Below are 20,822 nucleotides of genomic sequence, written 5' to 3' on the forward strand. Positions count from 1 at the left end.
AATCCCTGTCCCCTGCATTGGCAGGCGGACTCCCAACTACTGTGCCACCAGGGAAGCCCTGGAATAATACCATTTTACAACCCCTAATGAATTAATGGATCTAGGTAATGATCACCAATGGCTGCTGCTAACATCACAAAAAACTAGAGAATCAGACATTATATGCCTCTTGATAAAAATACAACACTACCGGGCTTCCCTGGTGGCGCAGTGGTTGAGAGTCCGCCTGCCAATGCAGGGGACACGGGTTCGTGCCCCGGTCCGGGAAGATCCCACATGCTGCGGAGCGGCTGGGCCCGTGAGCCATGGCCGCTGAGCCTGCGCGTCCGGAGCCTGTGCTCCGCAACGGGAGAGGCCACAACAGTGAGAGGCCCGCGTACCGCAAAAAAAACATAAAACAAAACACTACCTATAAAGTAGTCTTGCAAACAAACAAAAACCTGAACTATCAACGTAAATAAGCCCCTAGATCCAACCCAATTTACAAGAAATACAGAGGACAAAGGGATATGCTAACTATACAATAGGAATGCAATCAGTAAAGTTCTGACTGACAATCTCTACAGGACAAACAATCTGATTTCTTCAACAAATTGAAAAATAAATAAAAAAGAAAGAGCTAAAAGGGGAACCTACAGAGATTTAAGACAAATGAAACTAAACAATACAAGACAAAACCATAAAGAAAAGTAAGGAAGTGATCAACACAAAAGGCAAAACTATATTTCCTCTGATGGGGAAGTGTCTAGGAGGGAAATGTGGAGGGCTTCTGAAGTGGCTGGCCAGGGTCTACCTCCTGACATGGGTCGTGGTTACAATGGCGTTCATCTTATATACAATTCACGAAGCTGTACTTTTGTGCCGCTTTCTATATTTGTGTTATTTTTATCAACAACAACAAAAATTTTAAAGGAATGATACTAAACACAGAGGCCTTATAATCAGAATCATGCCAATCTGTCTCCTCTCCAGGTGCTATCATCATATATAAACACAGGAAGAAGTTTCTGGAATACTTTATAATTCCTCCAAAAAAAAAAAAAAAAGATATCCACTAAAGTGTTTTGAACAGTGCACTCAACAATGTTGCCTACATTGTTATGGTTTTATATCTGAAAATGAAAACCTCTTATACTTACTAGTTTGTTGCTGCTGCTGCTGCTGTGTATGAAATCCTCCAAATCCAAGTCCAGTTCCCAAACCAGTACCTAAACCAGTACTAGTTCCAGCTGTTGTGCCAAAGCCAGTGCCAAATCCAAAACCTTTGTTCTGAGCACCACCGAAGAGTCCTTTGAATTTATAATTCCTCCAAAAAAAAAAAAAAGATATCCACTAAAGTGTTTTGAACAGTGCACTCAACAATGTTGCCTACATTGTTATGGTTTTATATCTGAAAATGAAAACCTCTTATACTTACTAGTTTGTTGCTGCTGCTGCTGCTGTGTATGAAATCCTCCAAATCCAAGTCCAGTTCCCAAACCAGTACCTAAACCAGTACTAGTTCCAGCTGTTGTGCCAAAGCCAGTGCCAAATCCAAAACCTTTGTTCTGAGCACCACCGAAGAGTCCTTTGAATGAAAAATTTAAATTGTTTAAGGTAAAAAAAAAAAGCTGACTTGTAGCTCATTTGCTTCTACAAATGCTATAAGAGGTCCTCTTGGGCCTCCCTTGTGGCGCAGTGGTTAAGAATCAGCCTGCCAATGCAGAGGACATGGGTTCGAGCCCTAATCCGGGAAGATCCCACATGCCGCGGAGCAACTAAGCCCGTGCGCCACAACTACTGAGCCTGCGCTCTAGAGCCCGCGAGCCACAACTATTGAGCCCGTGCTCTAGAGCCTGTGCTCTGCAACAAGAGAAGCCACCGCAATGAGAAGCCTGCGCACGGCAACGAAGAGTAGCCCCAGCTCGCCACAACCAGAGAAAGCCTGCACGCAGCAACGAGGACCCAACACAGCCAAAAAAAAAAAATTTTTTTTAAAAAGATGTCCTCTTACCAGTAGTGCCCGTGTTAGCTGGAGCAGAAAAGCTGAACGCAGAACCTGCTGTTGTAGACGGTGTCCCAAATCCACTAAACCCACCTAATTAAAAAAGGATAAATAAAACAGCAAGGAAGAATCTTTTGTATACATGAGGTAATTTCCTTTTCAAATTACATGATAAGCAATTACTCTATATAAAGACAAAATATATTGGTCTAACTTTTCCTTTCTCTACTTTAACGTCAATTTTTTAAAAACTATACTACTAATCAAGAAGTCAATATGTTGCAAGAAATGAGCTACTAAGTATTTAAAGTAGAAATACCACAATGCAATATATACCTTTCGACTAAAGAGGTGATTAAGCTACAGCTGAGTAAACATGTTAATAAGCCTATTGCCATAGTGTTGCTAAAATGACTGTGTACTTTTACAGCAGGGGTTGCAAATTCAAATGCCTACAAGATACAGGCTGATAACATTCATGAATGAAATAGACTAGGTGTTTATTGACTGCCAGAAGATCAGTGTGAACAGTTTTTTTTAAATGGCAGCAGTTCCTAAATTCCAGCAAATTACTGCTGCAGAATTTAGTAGAGCGCAGGCTTTAGAATTTAGTAGCAGTAGTTTAGTAGTGTTATATGTTCCCATTTTTCCCGAGAAATAGAAAATCTAGATTTTCTGTGTGAAATTTACACAGTTTTAAACCTGAAGTCAATTGATTATTTTTGCAACTAATTCAAATATTTTTAAAACAGTGTGACAAACAGATCATACTGGCAGACTGTGCTGCCAGTTTGCAACCCTGGCTTCAGTGAATTAATTTATACTCTACTTTAGCTTATATTTCTACTTAGTCTCCATCAAGACTGAGCAACTTTTCAAATGAAACATACCAATATACTGACTCTTATATTGGTATGTAAACAAGAATGTGTTTCTTGAAGAGATAAGGGGAAAAAAAAAATCACAAGGCAGCAGTGGCCGGCAAGGAGAGCAGAGCTATCACAGGGCTCTGTGCCACAACACTGACAGATGCACAAATTTCACTTTTAGATAAATCTAGAGATGAAATTAATCTTAACCATATCGAAGCTGACATGAATGGAATGGATTTCTGGCCAATACACAATGGCTTTTCTCCCCTTACTGTCAGTCTTTACCTGATTACCAATGTGGTATCAAAAAAGACTTTTAAGACAAATGTTTGAACAATTAGCACTGAGTTATGCTGCAGACTCTCTGGGATTCTAATTTTTATTCTCATATATTTCTGGCATAAGAGACAGAGATTCATCAATATTGTAACATAAAAGATATAAGAAGGAAAAAAACCCAACCCACTGATAGTCATCATATGACTCTGACTTGGAAAATTACTCAAGAATAGACTACATGTTGCATGCAGGCACAACCAAATACTCTGTTTACTTGTAGGTTCTACTGCAGTACTGCAAACTGTAAACATTTTGATAAAAATCACCTAAAGTACTGAACATTGTTCCTAATCTTTTTCATTACTTCTAATTTTCACAGAAAACTAAGATATATTCTGAATGGGCTATACAATAAAAACATTGGTATCTTAACATGCTCCGTAATATGAAAATGTTTATTAGTAAAAATGGATCTGCAAGGATATAAAATTAAAAAGTAAACAAGAATTTCAATCAGCCTTTTGCTGAAGTTGATGAACATACATAAACATACATAAAAGTAGTTAAAACAGTTATATTATCACAACTCAAAACTTCACAGTGATAACTCCAAATGAACATGAAATCAAGCAAATACCAACAAGTTTATTTATTACTGTTGAATTATGAGCTGGGTGGGTTTGTTCGGAAACACAAACTTCAAAATAATGTTTCTGTTTTACCCAGTGCCAATTTTAAGCAAACAGGGAAAAGTAAACATACCAAACAACAGTGATATGTGATCACTTTAAATATACCTTAGTGATATGGTTTGTTTAATCTTTGGAATTTCAAGTATTCTTCAAAACGTTTTCGAATCAGATTGCCAAGGTCATATTCACAATGCAGTAACAAGTAACTGCACAAAATGCCAGACTTCCCAAATATGTCGTAGGGAATAAATCATGCTTACCAAATGCATATAATTGGCATGGGCATAAGTGGCATATGTAAGAGAATATGAATAATAAATTCATATACGAGCAGCTGAGGAACAAGGCTTTTCTATAGGGTCACTGTATGCAAGGTACACATAGACCTATTTTAAATTTATATATATATATATATATATATATATATATACACACACACACACACACGTTATAGTCTGTGTTTTGCAGAATTTCCAACGAGCTTCAAACAATCCATATAGATACCAGAATCTTCATAATTACCTTTTTGAGTACAAAGACGTCTAGCCTATCTTTTAGAAGTTAATGCTATCTGACAATAAATTAAATTGCTCTCTCTGATCATTTCTCAAAAAATCCAGTAAAGAACTGGGGATTCTTTCTATAATTGTGTTACCTTATAGAAATGTATCCTAATCTGCTCAGTTGGCCAAAGAAACACATTATTATTATTGTACAGGTTAAAAAACAAGACAGGTTGCTGCTGTTCGTATAAGACTTGTTTCTCTCAGGAAACACAAGGACAATCAAATGAAATTCCAATGAAAGATGCAGGAAAAATGGAAAAAAATGACTGCAGGAGTCCAAGAATTCCAGGAAAACGGGCCTGACTGTTGAGCTTATACTTCGAAAGAGATATCTAATAATTTGGAAGATATATTCTACTCAAAATAAAAATCCATTCCAAATACTTATCACTTGGAAGGTATATTCTGTTCAATTAAATGCAAATTTAACAAAGGAACTTTATAACTTGCAAGACTTCCCCAAACCAAATCTTTTAAGAGAGTCAAAACTTGGTACAAATGTTTTTGATCTAACATTAGTAAATGAATTTCCTTTCCTTGTTAGACAAGTCGCTGTTCTTTCCCAAACTCTGGAACCACAAAATATTCTTGGACTCCAGCTCCCAACATTCGTTACACAGACGACCCGCATATCTACCTGCACTTGCCAGACTGTTACCAAAATTGAACGGAGTCGCCGAGGTAGTAGAAACACCGAAATTCCCAATATTAAAGTTCACTGCAGGATTAGCAGTTAATCCGAAACCCCCAAAATTAAACCCACTGGCGGTGGAGTTGGCAGTCTCAAGCCCACCAAATCCTGATAGGCGTGTAGGCAAAGAAACAAACAGAATTTTAAAAGGGGGAGGGGGAAGAAGAAAGAAGAAAAAGAAAAGAAAGCAAGGTAAGGATTAGAAGAGTTTGCAGGAGGTTTCAAAGAAGTGAACAAAGACAAACCCTGACTTTGCTCCAAATGAGTTAAGAAAGCCGAGGAGGCGGGGACGGGAAGGAGCAGGAACGTGCAGACCCGCAGCAAGAACCGAAGGGGCCAGGGCCGAGGGAGCCGCAGAGCAGCGCCCAAGGCTCCCCAGCCCTGTCCTCGCCCAGCCCAGCAGCGGGAACCAAGCGAGCGTTCCCGCCCGTCCCGGACGCTGAGGTGGGGAGGGGTGAGTAGGGTTGGGGAGGGAAGGATGGGTTTCCGGCAAAGGGTGAGAGGAGCCGCCTCCGGTCTCTCCGAGTCCGACTCCCGGGCGGCGGGAAACGAGTCCTAGGAGGAGAGGGCCCTGCGGGGACCCACCCGCAGCGCGCGAGCTCCGGGTTGGGGCCTCCATTCTCCCCGCGGCCTCCTCAGGAGCCGCCTCCGCCCGCTCTGCTGCCGCCCGCCCTTTTCCGAAGCCCCTAAAGTCTCCGCGCGGGCAGGAGACCCCAGGATCCCCAAGCCGAAGAGCCTCGTACCGAAGGGCTGGACCAAAGGCCTTCCCTCCTCCCCGGGAGAAGGTCCGGGGGACTCACTCACCCGCGGGGGCCGCGGTGGCTGCAGCGGTACCAGAGGTGCCCGAGGGAGCCCCAAAGTTGAAGGCCATGTCGCGGGAGCAGTGGCCCAGGGTGCTGCTCCCGCGGCACGCGGTGCACTCCACTCTTCGATCCGCCGGGAAACCACCCCCGGATCTAGGAGTTCCGCCTCTTTTCTGGCCTAGCCTAAGAAGCCGGAACGCCTGAAAAGCGTAGGGGGTGGAGCGTGGAGAGGGAACGCCCCTGGCCGGGCTTGCTTCCGGGGGCCTGTGGCTTCACGTGGTGTGGAGCGTCGCAACCAACGTGAGACGCTGGGAGGCTCGCCGTGGCGTGCCGCCTGAGAGCCCTTAAAAACTTGCTTTAGGGAGGCCCCTTGGAAAAGATGTGCAGCAGGCTGAATATCAGTGTCCAATGAAGCCAGGGTAGGAAAGAAAGCTAAATCCTTATTCTCCATAGTGGAGAGACAGTGGATAACAGTAAAACTGAAAATTCACGAAGCAGCATGTCATTTAAAGTCATGGGGTAATGGTGGGGAAAAGAAGAAGAAAGAAAGAAAGAAAAAAGAAGAAGGCTAAAAGAAGTGCCTCTGAGAATGATGTCCATTTCAGTTTTTTGTTTTGTAGAATTCTTGGTAGAAACTTTGTAGAATTATTTGCTTCTTAAATCTATGTGCTTCTGTAACTTTAATAAAAAAAACAAAGTCATTGTGTCTATCGAAATTAAAATTGTCTTTGGACCTAGCAATGCTACTTCTAGGAATTTATCTTGTAAATGATTTGGCAAAATTAATGGAATACAAGGTTATAGGTTACAGCATTATTTATAATATCATGATTGGAAACAGTGTTTTGCTTAAATAGTTGCATTCATACAAAGGAATACTATTCAGCCAAGTAAAGCTCTTTATGTACTGAAAAGAAAGATCTCAAAGGTAAATTATATAAACACAATTTAGAACACTGTATATGGTATGCTACAATTTGTGTGGGAAAAAAAGAGGGCTAGAATATGTAATCACATATATTTGTATGAAATATTCCTGGAAAGATATATTTTTTAAATGAATAACATCGGTTGCCTCTGAGAAGATGAATTGGGTGGCAAGACGATGGGTGGAGGAGGACTTTGCAGTATACACCTCATTTAGTTTTTGAAAATGTAAATGGGTTACCTACTCATACAATTAAAGAATGCTAATAGTGGTCATTGCAGAAGTCCCAGTGAGAACGCTGATATACGGATGAGGACGGCAGGAATGGAGACTGAGGAGCAGGTAGACTTGATGATTGATGGGTGTGGAGAGGCACGCAAAGAGGAGTCTAGCAAGAGTCCCTGGGTCCTGGCTTGTACACTGTGATGCCATTGGAATTTGGGAGGGAGACAAGAAAAAATGAGCTCCTTTCTTTACTTACTGGATTTGAGGACAACGTGGCTGAGGATATCCAGCTGGCGCTTGGGTATGTGGGACTGAGGCGGAACAGAGAGGCCCATATTTAGGGTGTAATTGAAGTCTGGGAGCCAATGAGATTGTCAGGGAGAGAGGATCAAGTGAGAGGATGCAGCTGAGCATCAGTAATTAGACCAGAGGAGACAGCCCTCAAGAGAGCCTGCGAGGGATAAGAAGAAGCAGCCGAGGCAAATCACAGAAATTATGGATGGAAGGGGAGAACGATCTCAGATGGAAAAGAATGGATGACTATTTCTTCAGGAGGAAGCCATCCCTGATCACCCTTTCTAAAATTGCACATCCCACTCCTGTCACTGGCTGCTTTAATATTCTTAGCATTACCACCACCTATTTATTGCCCCCCAGCCCCCATTTAATGTTAGCTCCATGAGGGCAGCAAACTTTGTTTTATTTACTGGCTGTGTCCCTAGTGCTAGCAGAGTGCCCACCCACATGATAGGCCCTTATTCAGTACTGTGGAATGACTGAATGATTTCCTTGACGTTTCTCTCCTTTGCCTTTCCCACTTTCATCTCCGAGTCCTATATATTTTATCTTTTAAATATTTCTAAAATATTTCATTTCCACCGCCATCTCCCTGATTCAAATTACCGTAATCTCTTGCCTAGACCAGGGATCAGCAGACAGCCCATGAGCCAAATGTGGGCTGCTGCCTATTTTGTACACAGTTTCGTTGGAACACAGACATATGCATTTGCTTACATGTTGTCTATGACTGTTTTCATGCTACAAGTACAGAGTCGAGTAGTTGTGATAGAGAGGCTTGCAAAGCCAAAACTATTTTCTAAGTGGCCCTTTACTGAAAAAAAGTTTGCCAGCTCCTACCTAGACTACTGCAGTGCAATGAGCAGGATTCATTCTAGGTTGCCTGGCAAATGAGCTGACTGTGGCTGGGGGTTCCCCCTTCTCCTAGGGGAGGGGAAGGGGCTGCACCCAACCTTATGTCCCACGTAACTGGTGTCTTCTTCACCCCAGCAGTGGAGGTTGCAACGTTCCATGGGCAGCCCAAGTCCAAACTGCCCCTTGTTCAGTTGCTTGTGTATTCCTCCATTGACAATACTTCGCCCTATAAAAAGGTGGACTAGAGGGCTTCCCTGGTGGCGCAGTGGTTGAGAGTCCACCTGCCGATGCAGGGGACGCGGGTTCGTGCCCCGGTCCGGGAAGATCCCACGTGCCGCGGAGCGGCTGGGCCCGTGAGCCATGGCCGCTGAGCCTGCACGTCCGGAGCCTGTGCTCCGCCAATGGGAGAGGCCACGGCAGTGAGAGGCCCATGTACCGCCAAAAATAAAATAAAAAATTAAAAAATTAAAAAAATTAAAAGGTGGACTAGAAAGAATATGCCCTCTGCACTGAGACCAAACAGTGCCCTGGCCCTCAGCTTGCCTCACCATGGGATGACAGGAAGATGGAGGGTCTGTGCCTTCCTTTTTCCTTAATTTATTTTCCCCCATTAAAGCCATTACTTGACCTATGCTATGTATGTGGCTTTGTGGAATTCACCCTGCAGGCTAGTGCATGACACCCAGACAAGATCCAGTGGGGACCCTAAAGGAACCACCTAACACAACAGCCTCCTAACTGACCTCCCTGTATCCACGTTGACTCTCTTCCAATTTATTCACCCTGCAGCTAGAGTGAGCCTTTCTAAACAAACCTGTCCTATCTCCCATTCCACCCCTCCCCACACACACACTGACCAACAACCCAGTTCACAACACTTCAATGGCTTCCCGTTTGCCTTGAAAAGGACCAAAACCTTTGACATGGCTCAATAAGGCTGCCTTTCTCTTCAGCCTCATCTCCCACTATTCTTCCTTCTCTGAATCCCAGCCAAATATTTTCTCAGTCGCTTGTAACATGTTCCTTCCTGCTCCTGGGCACCTCCTGCTACCTCTGTCTGAAATGCTTCCCTTTGCCTAATTAACACCTATTCTTCAGTCTCAGTTAAATGTTACTTCCTTGGGCGAGCCTTCCCTCAACTCGTAGTCAGGTTCCCAGAGCATCATGCAACTTAGTTGAAAGTTTACATTTATGATCAAACAAGGAGTTTCTCCTATGACAGAAGCCAGTTAAGCAGATTTGGGATTCCTAGGAAGCACTTATGCTGAGGTTCAAGTGTCCTTAATACATAAGGACATTTGTAACACTGAACTAAATATTTTATGATCGATCTGGATTTGCTCCGACTTCGGAAATAAGTTGCAATATTATTGGGATGGGAAAGGTTTTAAAGGTAATCTAAACTTTTGGACTAATAACTTCAGTCCAAATGTCCACAGAAACAAAGGTCTGGTATTTCTCCAACAGCTCTCTGGTCTTGCTGAGCCCTCTGGGTGGACTTGTCTGCATTTCAGTTTGCGTTTACCTGGAAGCAGACCTGAGTAAGGATGTTAGTGCAGGTAGATTATTTGGTTGGAAGCAGCAGTGAGGGGGTGGGTAGAGTGAGACCGGGGATGAAGAAATGATGATAGGAAGCAGTTTCTGGTGTGGGCAACCCTAGCTGAGGAACCAAGTAGAATGAGCCTGAGAACTGTCCCTCTGGGACTGGAACCCTTGTCAGCTGACTCTTGCCCCCTTTGACTGAGCGTCAATACATGGGAGTATTAACCCCCATGCTCCTGAGGGCCTTCTGGGGCTCTGGAGAAAGCTCTGAGGCAGAAGAGCACAGTGTGGGACCTGCTTGAAGTGGGGCTTGTCAGGCTGCCTGTAACTGTCCACCACAGCTGAGCTGAAATCAGAGGTGGCCCAAGGGTGTGACTCAGGCCTGAGTCCATCAGGAGGGCGAAGAGCATCTTTCAAATGAAACTCCATAGACCACTGAACGTCTGATGACATAACATACAATTTCCAGTGCAATTTCATAGAAAGTTTTTTTATTAGTGAAATATTTCATTGCATTAAGGGTAGAAATAAACATGTCAAGGATCACATGAAAGGAACCAGTGGTATAAACTATAGGAAGAACATTCTGGTCAGCATTCTCTTTAATAGCCACAAGCAATTAATCCTAGTGATAATGCCCAGAGGGCCAAGGATGGTGGTCACCTTTTACAGAACTCTTATCTTGAGAAAGTGAAATAAAAAATTAGCCTCTCTTAAGTGAAAAGCCCGATAAAGGTTAGTTGTGTAGTACTTGGTCTGCCTGACCATTAGTGAGCTTTCTAGAATAAAGGCTAGTGGGAAAAGCCTGGAGCTGAAAGTGGCAAAGCCCATTTCCTGTCCTGTGTTCAACTCCTAATTTTCCCTGAGAGAAGCGAGGTAACCTCTCTCTGTTTGGTTTCTCCCTAAATTGAGTATCATAGTACAGGACACCGTATTCTTTTATTGTGACAATCACAAAGCCTTTGGGGACCTTTCTAGGATAATGGCTCCACAAAAATGAACGTGAGGAACTGTTTGTTATTTCAACCTAAAACCAAATAGGTACATTCATTCTTCTTAACCAATCTATAATCTTGACTGCAGTGTATGGGTTTGCCACAGATTTCTCAGAAGGAAAATATCAAATGTGATTTTTAAGCCAAGTGACTATTAAGAATCATGAAAATATTATGCTTTTGGCCGCCCTGACTGTGTGGGATTCAATCAAAAGGTGTACATCATTAACTGTAATATTATCTATCACTCACAGTGTTTAAAAATTTCCTCCTCACAGATGATTATATTCTGGTAAGAGAATGAATCAATGGGTATGCACTGACTTATCTGTTTTATTAATGTGAATAAATGGGTGCATAACAGAATAAGATGTGCCAATTATCTAGTTAAATATTGATAAATTTTTTAAAAATCTAGATATTTGGCATTATTGAAGACAAAATATCTTCAATTTAGCTTTTCACATTTCAGTGATTTGGGGTATCTATAGGTTCTATCTTAATTTATAGAGAAACTGAGAGTTTAATGAACTGCCCCTTCAAAAAGGGAAACATTACAAATTGCTTTAGTGTAGAGAGTGGGAAAATTGGGGCAAGGAAACGAAATGATTTTTTACCTCCATACAGGGATCAGAAGTTGTATTTGTGAAATCTGTGGCTTTTTTTCCTTCATTTGCTTACACTGAAACCCAGTTTTAAACAAAAAATCCTACAGAATGATTCAGTTGTTAAGAAATTATCTGTGCACTTTGCCATATTAACTGTACAGGTTTCTCAATCAAAAATGAATAGTGCACATTGAGAATCAAAGAAACTGCCCTTAAATATGCTTGAATTCTGTGACAGCTGATGGTTCCCAATCCTGACTTAGGTTACACTGAAAGCCAAGAGGTCTTCTGTGGAGAGGTGGCTCTGCCTCTGGTCCCAAGGGACCTTTCTTAAAGGCACTTCCTGTGCAATATTTTAAAACACCATCACTCTGTCAGCAAAATGATTGTCACAGGAAGTGTAGGGCACATTTTTCTGTATTCAGTGAGTGATAGTGAGACACAAAACATCAGAAGGAACTGAATCTGAGAAAAGAACAACTTATAAAAACAATTTCAAAGTTACCAAGAAGACTGCCCTAGAAGAAATGTCTATTTAGTGTAGTCAGACTTGCTGAAATTTAAGTGTAACTTAGGCTGTGGATAGATGGGTTTCCTATATTTATAAATCATTTTACAAATAATCACTCAATAGTATTGTAATTGATACAGTCACATTTGGCAAGGGTGATTGGGGAAAAAAATCAGTTACTGATTACATTCTCCCAGAAACATCTTTCCACATCAAGATCATTTTGACTAAAAAAATAACCAACTACCCACAAATGTCATAACTAGCATTCTATTCTATAGGAAATATCTGTACTTGTCCTCACCAACATCATTTATGCGTTCTCTCAATTCACAAAAGTACAAGTCAAAAATCCTCAGGTGCTTGTCACTATCAACTCATGGGTACCACCTCCACAAACCCCTTCCCTGCTTGATTCCTACCCTGTAGGAAAGCTGTCTGAATTATTTTCCTGGAGGAATTATGAACTGAAGATTCGCAAGAAATGCAATATGCACCTTTTCAAAAGAGGAAATTAGATGCATTTGAATGATATTGAATGAGGCTTACCATTTTACCCTGCATCCCCAAATCTTATTCACTTCTGTTTTGTGGATGAAACGAATGGAGGAATACAACATCAAACAGTATTTATGTATTTTGAGCACAGAGTTTGGTGAATGAAGAGTAGTGAATAAGGTTAGACCAAGCAGCATTAACAAGTGATGCACAGACATTATAACCACGACAGTGGTCACAAAATTCTGGAGCTACCAGCACCCAACAACAAAAAAATTACTATACCAGAGTTTATTAAATACTTGCTAGACACATGAAAAACAAAACAATTTGTCAGGGACCACAGGATCCTAATGGCCAACCAGGTCAGCCTGTTCTTGAACCTCTGCCAGAAGGTGCTCATCACACGCAGGCACGGGGTCTCCTCCCTCCTCTCACACCAGCTCACAAGCCTGTGAGGACGCAGACAGTTGCTCCACTGTCGTGGTCCAGGTCACGACAGCTCGCACGCTTCCTTCCCCAAGCGCAGCCCATGGTTAGGTTAGGTTCGTATGAGGGGTGCTCTTTCGTCTGCAGTTCCCTGAGACCAGGTGAGAGAGGACAGTGAGGTTAGGAGATCACGTGACCAACTTCTCCCCAGATGTGAAAAGTGGAGAGAGGGGTGCAAGGAGGGGAAACTGATGGGAAGACTGTCGTCCCAAACACCCAATCACCTTGGCCTGCTTCCTCTTGCTGTTTCTTTAACATTCAGCCCTAATCCTCTCCAGGAGGCCTACTCTGACACCCCTACCCTGACACTGGACCAGTACCCTTCTCCTTGTGTTGACCTGGACCATAATCCTCATCACACCCTATTGAATTTCTCTCCTTCAGTTGGAGGCCGATCAGAGAACAATGTCTCAGAGGTGATGGGTGCTCAGTAATGCTTGCTTGTTGAATATGTGAAGATGGCTAATTGTAGGAACAGTCATAATATTTACGTGGGCTTTCATCTGTGCCTATGAAAATCTCAGTGACAGTACAATCCATCTTACAGTGACTGTAAGATCAATCCATAGATAGAAATGGAAAAATCATTGCCTCACACCTAATTTATGCTAACGTGATGGGCGTGGGTTGAAAGGCATACTGGAAGCACGCAGAAGACAGAGAAATCTGAGCTTATATGATTTAGATGGTTTCAGCCTATTTCATTTCCTACTTCACATTTGCCTCAGACACATAATGGAGGCAGTGAAGAGAGGGAAAAAAAAAGTCTTTATTGCAAACAGAGAGGCTAGTGAGAATTTAAGAAGGGCTCATTGAAGGTGTTAAGACCCCTGGGTTGGCCTGCTGGTCACTTAGGGAAGCCAACCTAACCACTTATCCCACCACCCATTTGGGGCTGTTCCCACCCTTCCAGGAGAGGAACTACTCCCCTGTGCCAATCATTTATTATGCAATGATGACTCAGTGGTAGGTATCTTCTGATAAACCAGGGATTCTTTCCAAGCATATCTCTGGCTGCCTTGCTCTATAATTATGGAGCTATTTTGTCATATAACTAATATTTATTGAGCCCTTTCTAAATGCTTACACTGGGCCAAGTGCTTTATGTTTAAAATATCATCAAATCCTCACAAAAAACTCCTAAGCGAGTTATCATTATCATCCCATTTTACAGATAGAGAAACCAAGGCACAGTTTCTAGGGTCACACAGCTATTAAGTGGCCAAACTGGGATTTGAACCTGGGTAGTCTGACACCAAAGCCCGGGTGCTTAGCTGTTTTAGATTCTTCCTCTTTTTTTCAGGTTATTTGCAAAGACATAATGCTTTCTCCCAGGGGTTCCATTCCCACCAAGAAAGCCTGAAATACGGGAAGATACCATTCTATCACCCCTCCACCTTTGACACACTTCCCTTGCCTCTCATTTGGCCCAGCAGTAATATAACCATGAAATCACTGTGCCCAGCATAAAACCTCAGAATCCACCCTAATAAGCCCACTGACAGCCCTTCAATGAAGCACAGCTGAAGTCCTCAGGGAACGTTATTCAGTAAGGGAGACATTCCTCCAGCCACTGCTCACCTCATCCATGGATCCCTGTCCTCTGCACGCAAGCCAGGTGAAGATCAGACCAAAGAACACACCCAGCGCCATGATAATGTAGGGTATGTTGGTGATGATCAGAGTAGTGTTAATCACAGACTTCAGTCGACTTGCAGTCTCTTTATCAATGAGAACACTCTGGGGGGAGGGGCAAGAAAATAGTATTCCTTTGATTACTGAATATCCAGGGTGTAAAGTTTTTTGCTCTATCTTTCTTCCAAACCATTAAACACAATTTGGGTATGTCCTCCTGTTAGCAAACCAGAGATAAAACTGAAAATCCTTTTATAAGTTAGAATAACCAGACGGGGCACTTATTCATTGACGTCTCTTTTCTCCTGAAGACATGTTTTACTCAAAATTGGTGGGAAAAAGGAGGGGGAAAGTATTAGAAATACTGAGATGATATCAGCTTTTCTTTTGTATCAGACAACTCCATGTCACCCTTCAAAATCCAACTCAGCATAACTTCCTTCCAGAAGTCTCCTTTGGCCTGGTTCAAGGCCCCTTTTCTGCGCTTCCATCTCACATTCTAAAATCTTCCATCACTGTCTCCACATTCTGCATTATAACTGTCTGTTTACTTGTTTCCTCCTGACTGTGAGGTTCCTGAAGGCAAGACTTTTATTTCAGTCAACTAAACACTGGGTATAGCGCCTGAAACACAGTAGGTGCTCAATTAATGTCACTTGATTAGATGAATGAATGAATGAATGAATGAATGCAATATTCCAACAATGGCATGTGGAAAGCATCATTTCTCTCTTGGTTGGATATATACTGATCGGGACCAGAGGTCTAGATAGAAAGTGTTCAGGGAATTCTTCAGGCTAACCAGAATTCCAGATAACTAAGGGCAAAAGTATTATCACCTTAAACTGTCATGGGTGAGGTATCTGAAGAGCTTAATTCTATAAAAATTATTAGCAACAACTGGGACTTTGGGCTTAATTTAGGCTCAATTTGCAGATGAAGGCCCATCGTGGTCAGAGTCTCCTCCTCCGGAAAAAAAGTGGTGGGAGAGCAGTCTCCAAGGTCACTTCCAGGTCTAATGTTCTCCTTTTCTAGAGAAGAGAAAAGTCAAGTTCTTTCTGGGAGGGAGTAAAAGCACGAGGTTTCACTCCATCATTCCCTGGACTCAATCTAGTCTTTAACAAAAAATCAAAGCAGAAGTTAAGGTGGACGGGACTTCAAATATGGTGCAACAATGAACGTAAGCTGGCAGAACAGGGCCCTTCCACACTTTCAAAAAGCCCTCCTTCCATGGCTCTCCCCACAAACAATAACTGTAATGACCCAGGAGCAACTGCAAATAGGTCCTATAAATGGTAAATATTGCCTGAATTCTTCCTATGAAACAATAAAAGCCTTGTCTTAGAACTGTAATCACAAACCCTTCAAAAGTTTATCAATGTGGCTAGCAACACAATGCTAAGTTGAAAAAGGATAGAAAACTGTATCTACCGTATGGTCTCAACTATGTAATATCAAAACCAGAAAAATACTGAGGCAACATAAGCAGATGTCAATTGCACTTTTCTCTGAGGGATGGGCTTGCTTATCAAGCAGTTCACTTTTTAAATACTATTTTTAATTTCCTGAGTTCTATAGAGAGCACGTTACTTTTACAAAATGCGAAACATCAAATTATTTTTTACAAAGTTGTTTTGGAAAAAAAATTTTACAACATATTGTTGAGGAAAATAAAGCAAGTTAAAAACAATTTATCAGGGGCTTCCCTGGTGTCTCAGTGGTTAAGAATCCACCTGCCAGTGCAGGGGACACAGGTTCGAGCCCTGGTCCGGGAAGATCCCACATGCCACGGAGCAACTAAGCCCCTGTGCCACAACTACTGAGTCTCTGCTCTGGAGCCCGTGAGCCACAACTACTAAAGCCCGCGCACCTAGAGCCCGCGCTCCGCAGCAAGAGAAGCCACTGCAATGAGAGGCCCGTGCACCTCAATGAAGAGTAGCCCCCGTTCACTGCAACTAGAGAAAGCCCGCGCAGCAACGAAGACCCAATGCAGCCAAAAATAAACTAATTAATTAATTTAAAAAAAAAACAATTTATCAGTCTGGCTCAGGTTTTGTGAGAAGTCATTTGAATTTTCCCTTTTCTTGCTAATCTTTGTTACTAAATCTTCTACAAAGAACAAATATTTTTAGGGGAGAAAAATCATAAAACTTTCAAAACTGTTGCCGTTAACAATGGAAGCCAGCCAATCATGAATTTGAGGGGGAAAATTCTGCAATTATCCCCTCAAAACTGGGTGAAAGAGAGAAGGGAAATTGAGGAGATATAACTACAGTAAATGTTTTATGTGATTCAGAAAAGAATTTATCACAGGTGTCTTGAATAGTGGATGTTTTATGAGCTTTCAGAATATGCTTTACAAAACTTCAATTTATGCCCAACAATTAGGGATAACATTTCTGTGGGTACACCGTGAAAGAAATATTTCTCGAGAGAAACTCCTTTTGTTTGAACTAAGACAGGAACCAGAAAGTAGAAAAGACTCTATGCTATGATGAAGGATAAGGCAACCACGTATCACTGCAATTAATGGGCATGTATCACATTGTATTTAATCATTTCTCAACCACCCCATGCTCTTTTGTACTCTCTTTTTCTCCTCAACTAATGAACAGTAAACTAATTACCTTTGCATTCTGTTTCTTACGTAACCAGCTTCCCAGAAAGAAGTTTCACCCAAATAATGTTCTTGACAAGGGAAATTTCTTTCTGTCGTTTTCAAATCTCAGACACAGGAAGATTCATGTAAACATATAAACAGAAATTTTCTGAGGACAAATAGGTTTTAAAAAATCACCTTTGCCCCTTTCTCACATCTTAAATTACACATAGCTACAATCGCAGAAGTAGGAAGTTCCGCAGGCTTCCACAGGTAAAACGTACCTGTGGCTCCCTCCCAGGACTTACCTCATTGATATACATCACTGGGAAAACCAGGGTTCTAATATTTCCCGTTTCACTACAAACACAAAAAGAGACTATTTTATAGACATCCTCATTATGATGGCACACTGGTCTGGCAAGACAAGTTTATATGAAAATGCCAGCCCAGTTATTTCATTAAATTACCTGGAATTTATGCAGACCTCTTATTATATTTGCAAACACATAATAATCAGCAGTTAGATCACAAACAGTCTAGCAATTCAAAGTGTTGCATATTTATGTAAAGTGTGTTTAACCAAAACACAAGATGCCAAAAGAAAATTCATCAAAATGATTACTATACTCCCAAGAGTTATTGGAGGAGAGGTTCCAGGAGAACAATGCTGTCATTCCTCAGAATGTTTTATAATCAGGCTACTCAGTATTGTCTTTACAAGAGCCTGGAGAAATCACTTACTGAGCATTTACTATGCACCAGCTCTATACCAGGTGTCTTGGGAACATTATCTCACTTAATTCTCATGGTAGTCCCATGCAGTAGGTATTACTGTCCCAGGTTTAAGACAAGGAGATGGTGGCTCGGAGTAATTTGCCCAGGACCACCACGAGGAAGTGATGGAGCTAGGATTGGAATTCCACTTTGATTCTAAGGCTCTAGATTGTAACTACTAAATTATACTCCCTCAGAAATACACAAACAAAATGCATCCTTACAAATCACATTTGCTTCCTAGAAAGATCCCAAACACACGTGCTTAAACCTGGCAAATTTTATGGGGGGAGCCAACCAAGTTTGAATGATAGATAGGCAGACAGAAAGATTAGATAAATATAGATATATTGTAGATATGTATTACAGTTTTGCATTCTGTTTGTTCATTCAACATTGAATGAAATCATTTTCTCAATTTCCAATGAAAAGTATGAGCAGGAGACTATACTTGAGAATCCTAATTAAGTAGATGGAGTGTGGGTACACTGGACTCCAGAGAGTATTTAACCATCCACGGGAGGGTTTGTGGCTGGCCTGGGTGGGAGCAGTGGAAACAAAGGGAGGGAGGGCGGCAGCCAGAGTCCTGGTGAGGGAAATGCTTAGCAGAGTGGGTAAGAGCAGACTCTGTGCCTCAGTTTCCTCATCTGTAAAATGGGGGTAATACAGGGTTATTGTGAGGAACAAATGAGTTAATGTATGTAATCTACTTAGAATAATGGCTGATCCATGGAAAACATTCTATAAGTGTTTGGTTAAATAATAACTTCCAAGACCAAGGCTGCCCATGACAATGCTGATTGTGCCTCATCCCTGAAGTGCAGGGTGAACAGACTTAGAAGCGGGCTGTACCCCTCTCGACATCAACCCCACCAGAAAGTCAATGTAGCAAAACCACCCTCTGCCTCTGCAGAAACAAGCAAAACTTACATAAAGTCATCTAATTTTTTGACATAAACGTTGATTTGGAACCTCTTGGCTGCTCTTAGGATAATTCCAGTCAACTGTGAATCAGAGAAGTAGAAAGAAAACGTTAGGATTTATTAAAACCAAACACACAGTTTTTGTCAATAGAGCACCGTTTCTGTGTGGTTCTGATAAACAGGGCGGCCACTGCCACATTTGCTAGGCACAATGGGATGAGGGAAAACTGTTCCCCAGGACAGAATGAGAGCTGTGGATTGTGTTAGGTGCCTGGTAGACCAATGTTTCTCACACTTTACTATGCATGCGAGTCCTTGGGCACCTTATTAAAATGCAGATTCTGATTTGGTAGGTCTGGGGTGGGGCCTGAGATTGGGCAGGATGCTGTCACTTTGAATAGCAAAGCCCTAGAGGACCCAGGCAGGAAGGAGATCCAGCAGATACCCTGTCGGGTCTGGGTTTCCAGGCGGAGGGCCAGAGTGCTACAAGGAGGACGTGGTCACAGCCAGAGAATGGTGCCCACGTGTGGCCAGGCCCACCCAACAGAGCCTGGAGGACAGATGCAGCATTGTCCACCCATGGCCACGCCACCTTTTGCACCAAGCGGGTGGGGCTGTGCCTCACCCTGATGACAAGCAGTTTGGCTACTGAAAAGGAAGTGACTGATGGCTAAGAGAGAAAAGGGAGAAAACCACACCTGACCTTATTCACAAAACGATAAGAGCACCGATTTCTCAAATATAAATGCAATGAGTGTAGCTAAGAGTGAAATGCCCATAAGTTGCTGTGCTCAAAGAATGTACTGGCTCTTCTGTGACTGTTCCATGCATGCATTCAAAATCCCAAGAATGAAGATATCTCACCTTTAATTCAGTCCCTACAGTGAAAGGTTCTCACATTGTGAAATGATACTCACATCCTTTCAACATGGTTTTTAGGTTTTCTCCTCTATGAATACGGGATTAGAGTATGTATATATTTGATGTTTTTTAAATTAATGATGTCATATAATAACTCTCAAAAGCACCTGTATAAAGAGTTTTGCCAAAAGTGACTGAAGCTAATATATATACATTTAAATTTCAACCAAAACGTTCCTGGCAGCGAGTAAGCAGAGGAATGTCTTCACCCTGCTGATCTGTGGCCCAGTGAGAGGAATATGTGTATGTTCAGGTCCAGTCTTTTGGCAACAGAAGACTGACCAGGTTACCTGGGTCTGATTCCAGTTGTTTCCAATTCAGGTCCAGTCTTTTGGCAACAGAAGACTGACCAGGTTACCCGGGTCTGATTCCAGTTGTTTCCAAGGATGGGACTTTCACCGTTGCTTTTTTGTTAAAGTGGGTTTGCCGATATTTCTGCGTATTAGCTCCATACAACTCAGCCTTCTAAATACAGGGCTATGAGACTCTGCACCACATCACACTGAGCTGAGCTCCCTCCACTTGAATATGTGAATGAAAGGAAGACAATACACTTCTCAAGAGTACCCAGGGCTAAGCTGGTGAACACCATACAGACAGAATAAAATGTATGTTTTTTAACCAAGAAGACGTGTGTACTCACAGGATTAATGTCCACAAATGTCTCATGATATTCCTTATTTGGGTGCATGCCTTCTATGGCAGAAACAAACTTCTCATCTGCTTGGTAGAAGTGTGGGAAAGACATAATAATAGGTGCACCTGCATTTTGAGGAAAACAGAAATGAATGGTGAGGTTCTTAAAAGTCTAGGATGAATATAAAGTTCCTGACCACACATCCAGTTTCTCAGTGGGGGGAAAGCTATACACAGAAAAGTTGGGTCGGGGAGAGGGGCAGGCTAAAAGTATATTCTACATCTCCTAGCTTGCGATTTAGACTTCATCTTCTGACACCTCATTTACCCCTACATTATTTTATATCATAATATGATCATGAAGTCCTGGCTAAATCATTTATTCTTCAACAAACATTTGCTGAACCTATAATAGACAAATGCTTTACACACATTTTTTTTTTTTTTTTTTTTTTTTTTGCGGTACGAGGGCCTCTCACCGTCGTGGCCTCTCCCG

At 42.0% G+C, this 20,822-nt stretch overlaps 2 protein-coding genes across 4 annotated transcripts in view; both read right to left on the reverse strand.

The window, feature by feature from the left end:
• NUP54 (nucleoporin 54) overlaps positions 1-6,034 on the reverse strand; it is a 38,134-nt gene extending 32,100 nt beyond the window's left edge. The window contains exons 1-3 of one of the 2 annotated variants that reach the window (XM_024115426.3): positions 5,889-6,034; positions 1,994-2,077; positions 1,418-1,567 (exon numbers count right to left, since the gene is read on the reverse strand). In XM_024115426.3, the coding sequence (XP_023971194.1) occupies positions 1,418-1,567; positions 1,994-2,077; positions 5,889-5,955 (301 nt within the window). In that variant the 5' untranslated portion in view covers positions 5,956-6,034. Of the gene's footprint in view, positions 1-1,139; positions 1,285-1,417; positions 1,568-1,993; positions 2,078-5,888 lie in introns of those variants that run through there. The other variant, XM_024115427.3, reaches the window with a different exon arrangement.
• A 4,174-nt stretch (positions 6,035-10,208) lies between these two features.
• The window catches only part of SCARB2 (scavenger receptor class B member 2), a 74,054-nt gene continuing 63,440 nt past the window's right edge, over positions 10,209-20,822 (reverse strand). For both annotated transcript variants that reach the window (XM_007125049.3, XM_007125050.4), the window contains exons 8-12: positions 20,334-20,452; positions 18,777-18,850; positions 17,378-17,429; positions 14,417-14,575; positions 10,209-12,926 (exon numbers count right to left, since the gene is read on the reverse strand). In XM_007125049.3, coding sequence (XP_007125111.1) covers positions 12,888-12,926; positions 14,417-14,575; positions 17,378-17,429; positions 18,777-18,850; positions 20,334-20,452 — 443 coding nt within the window. In that variant the 3' untranslated portion in view covers positions 10,209-12,887. The remainder of the gene's footprint in view (positions 12,927-14,416; positions 14,576-17,377; positions 17,430-18,776; positions 18,851-20,333; positions 20,453-20,822) is intronic.

This window comes from Physeter macrocephalus, chromosome 7 (genome assembly GCF_002837175.3).
Source record: "Physeter macrocephalus isolate SW-GA chromosome 7, ASM283717v5, whole genome shotgun sequence".
Taxonomy (NCBI): domain Eukaryota; kingdom Metazoa; phylum Chordata; class Mammalia; order Artiodactyla; family Physeteridae; genus Physeter; species Physeter macrocephalus.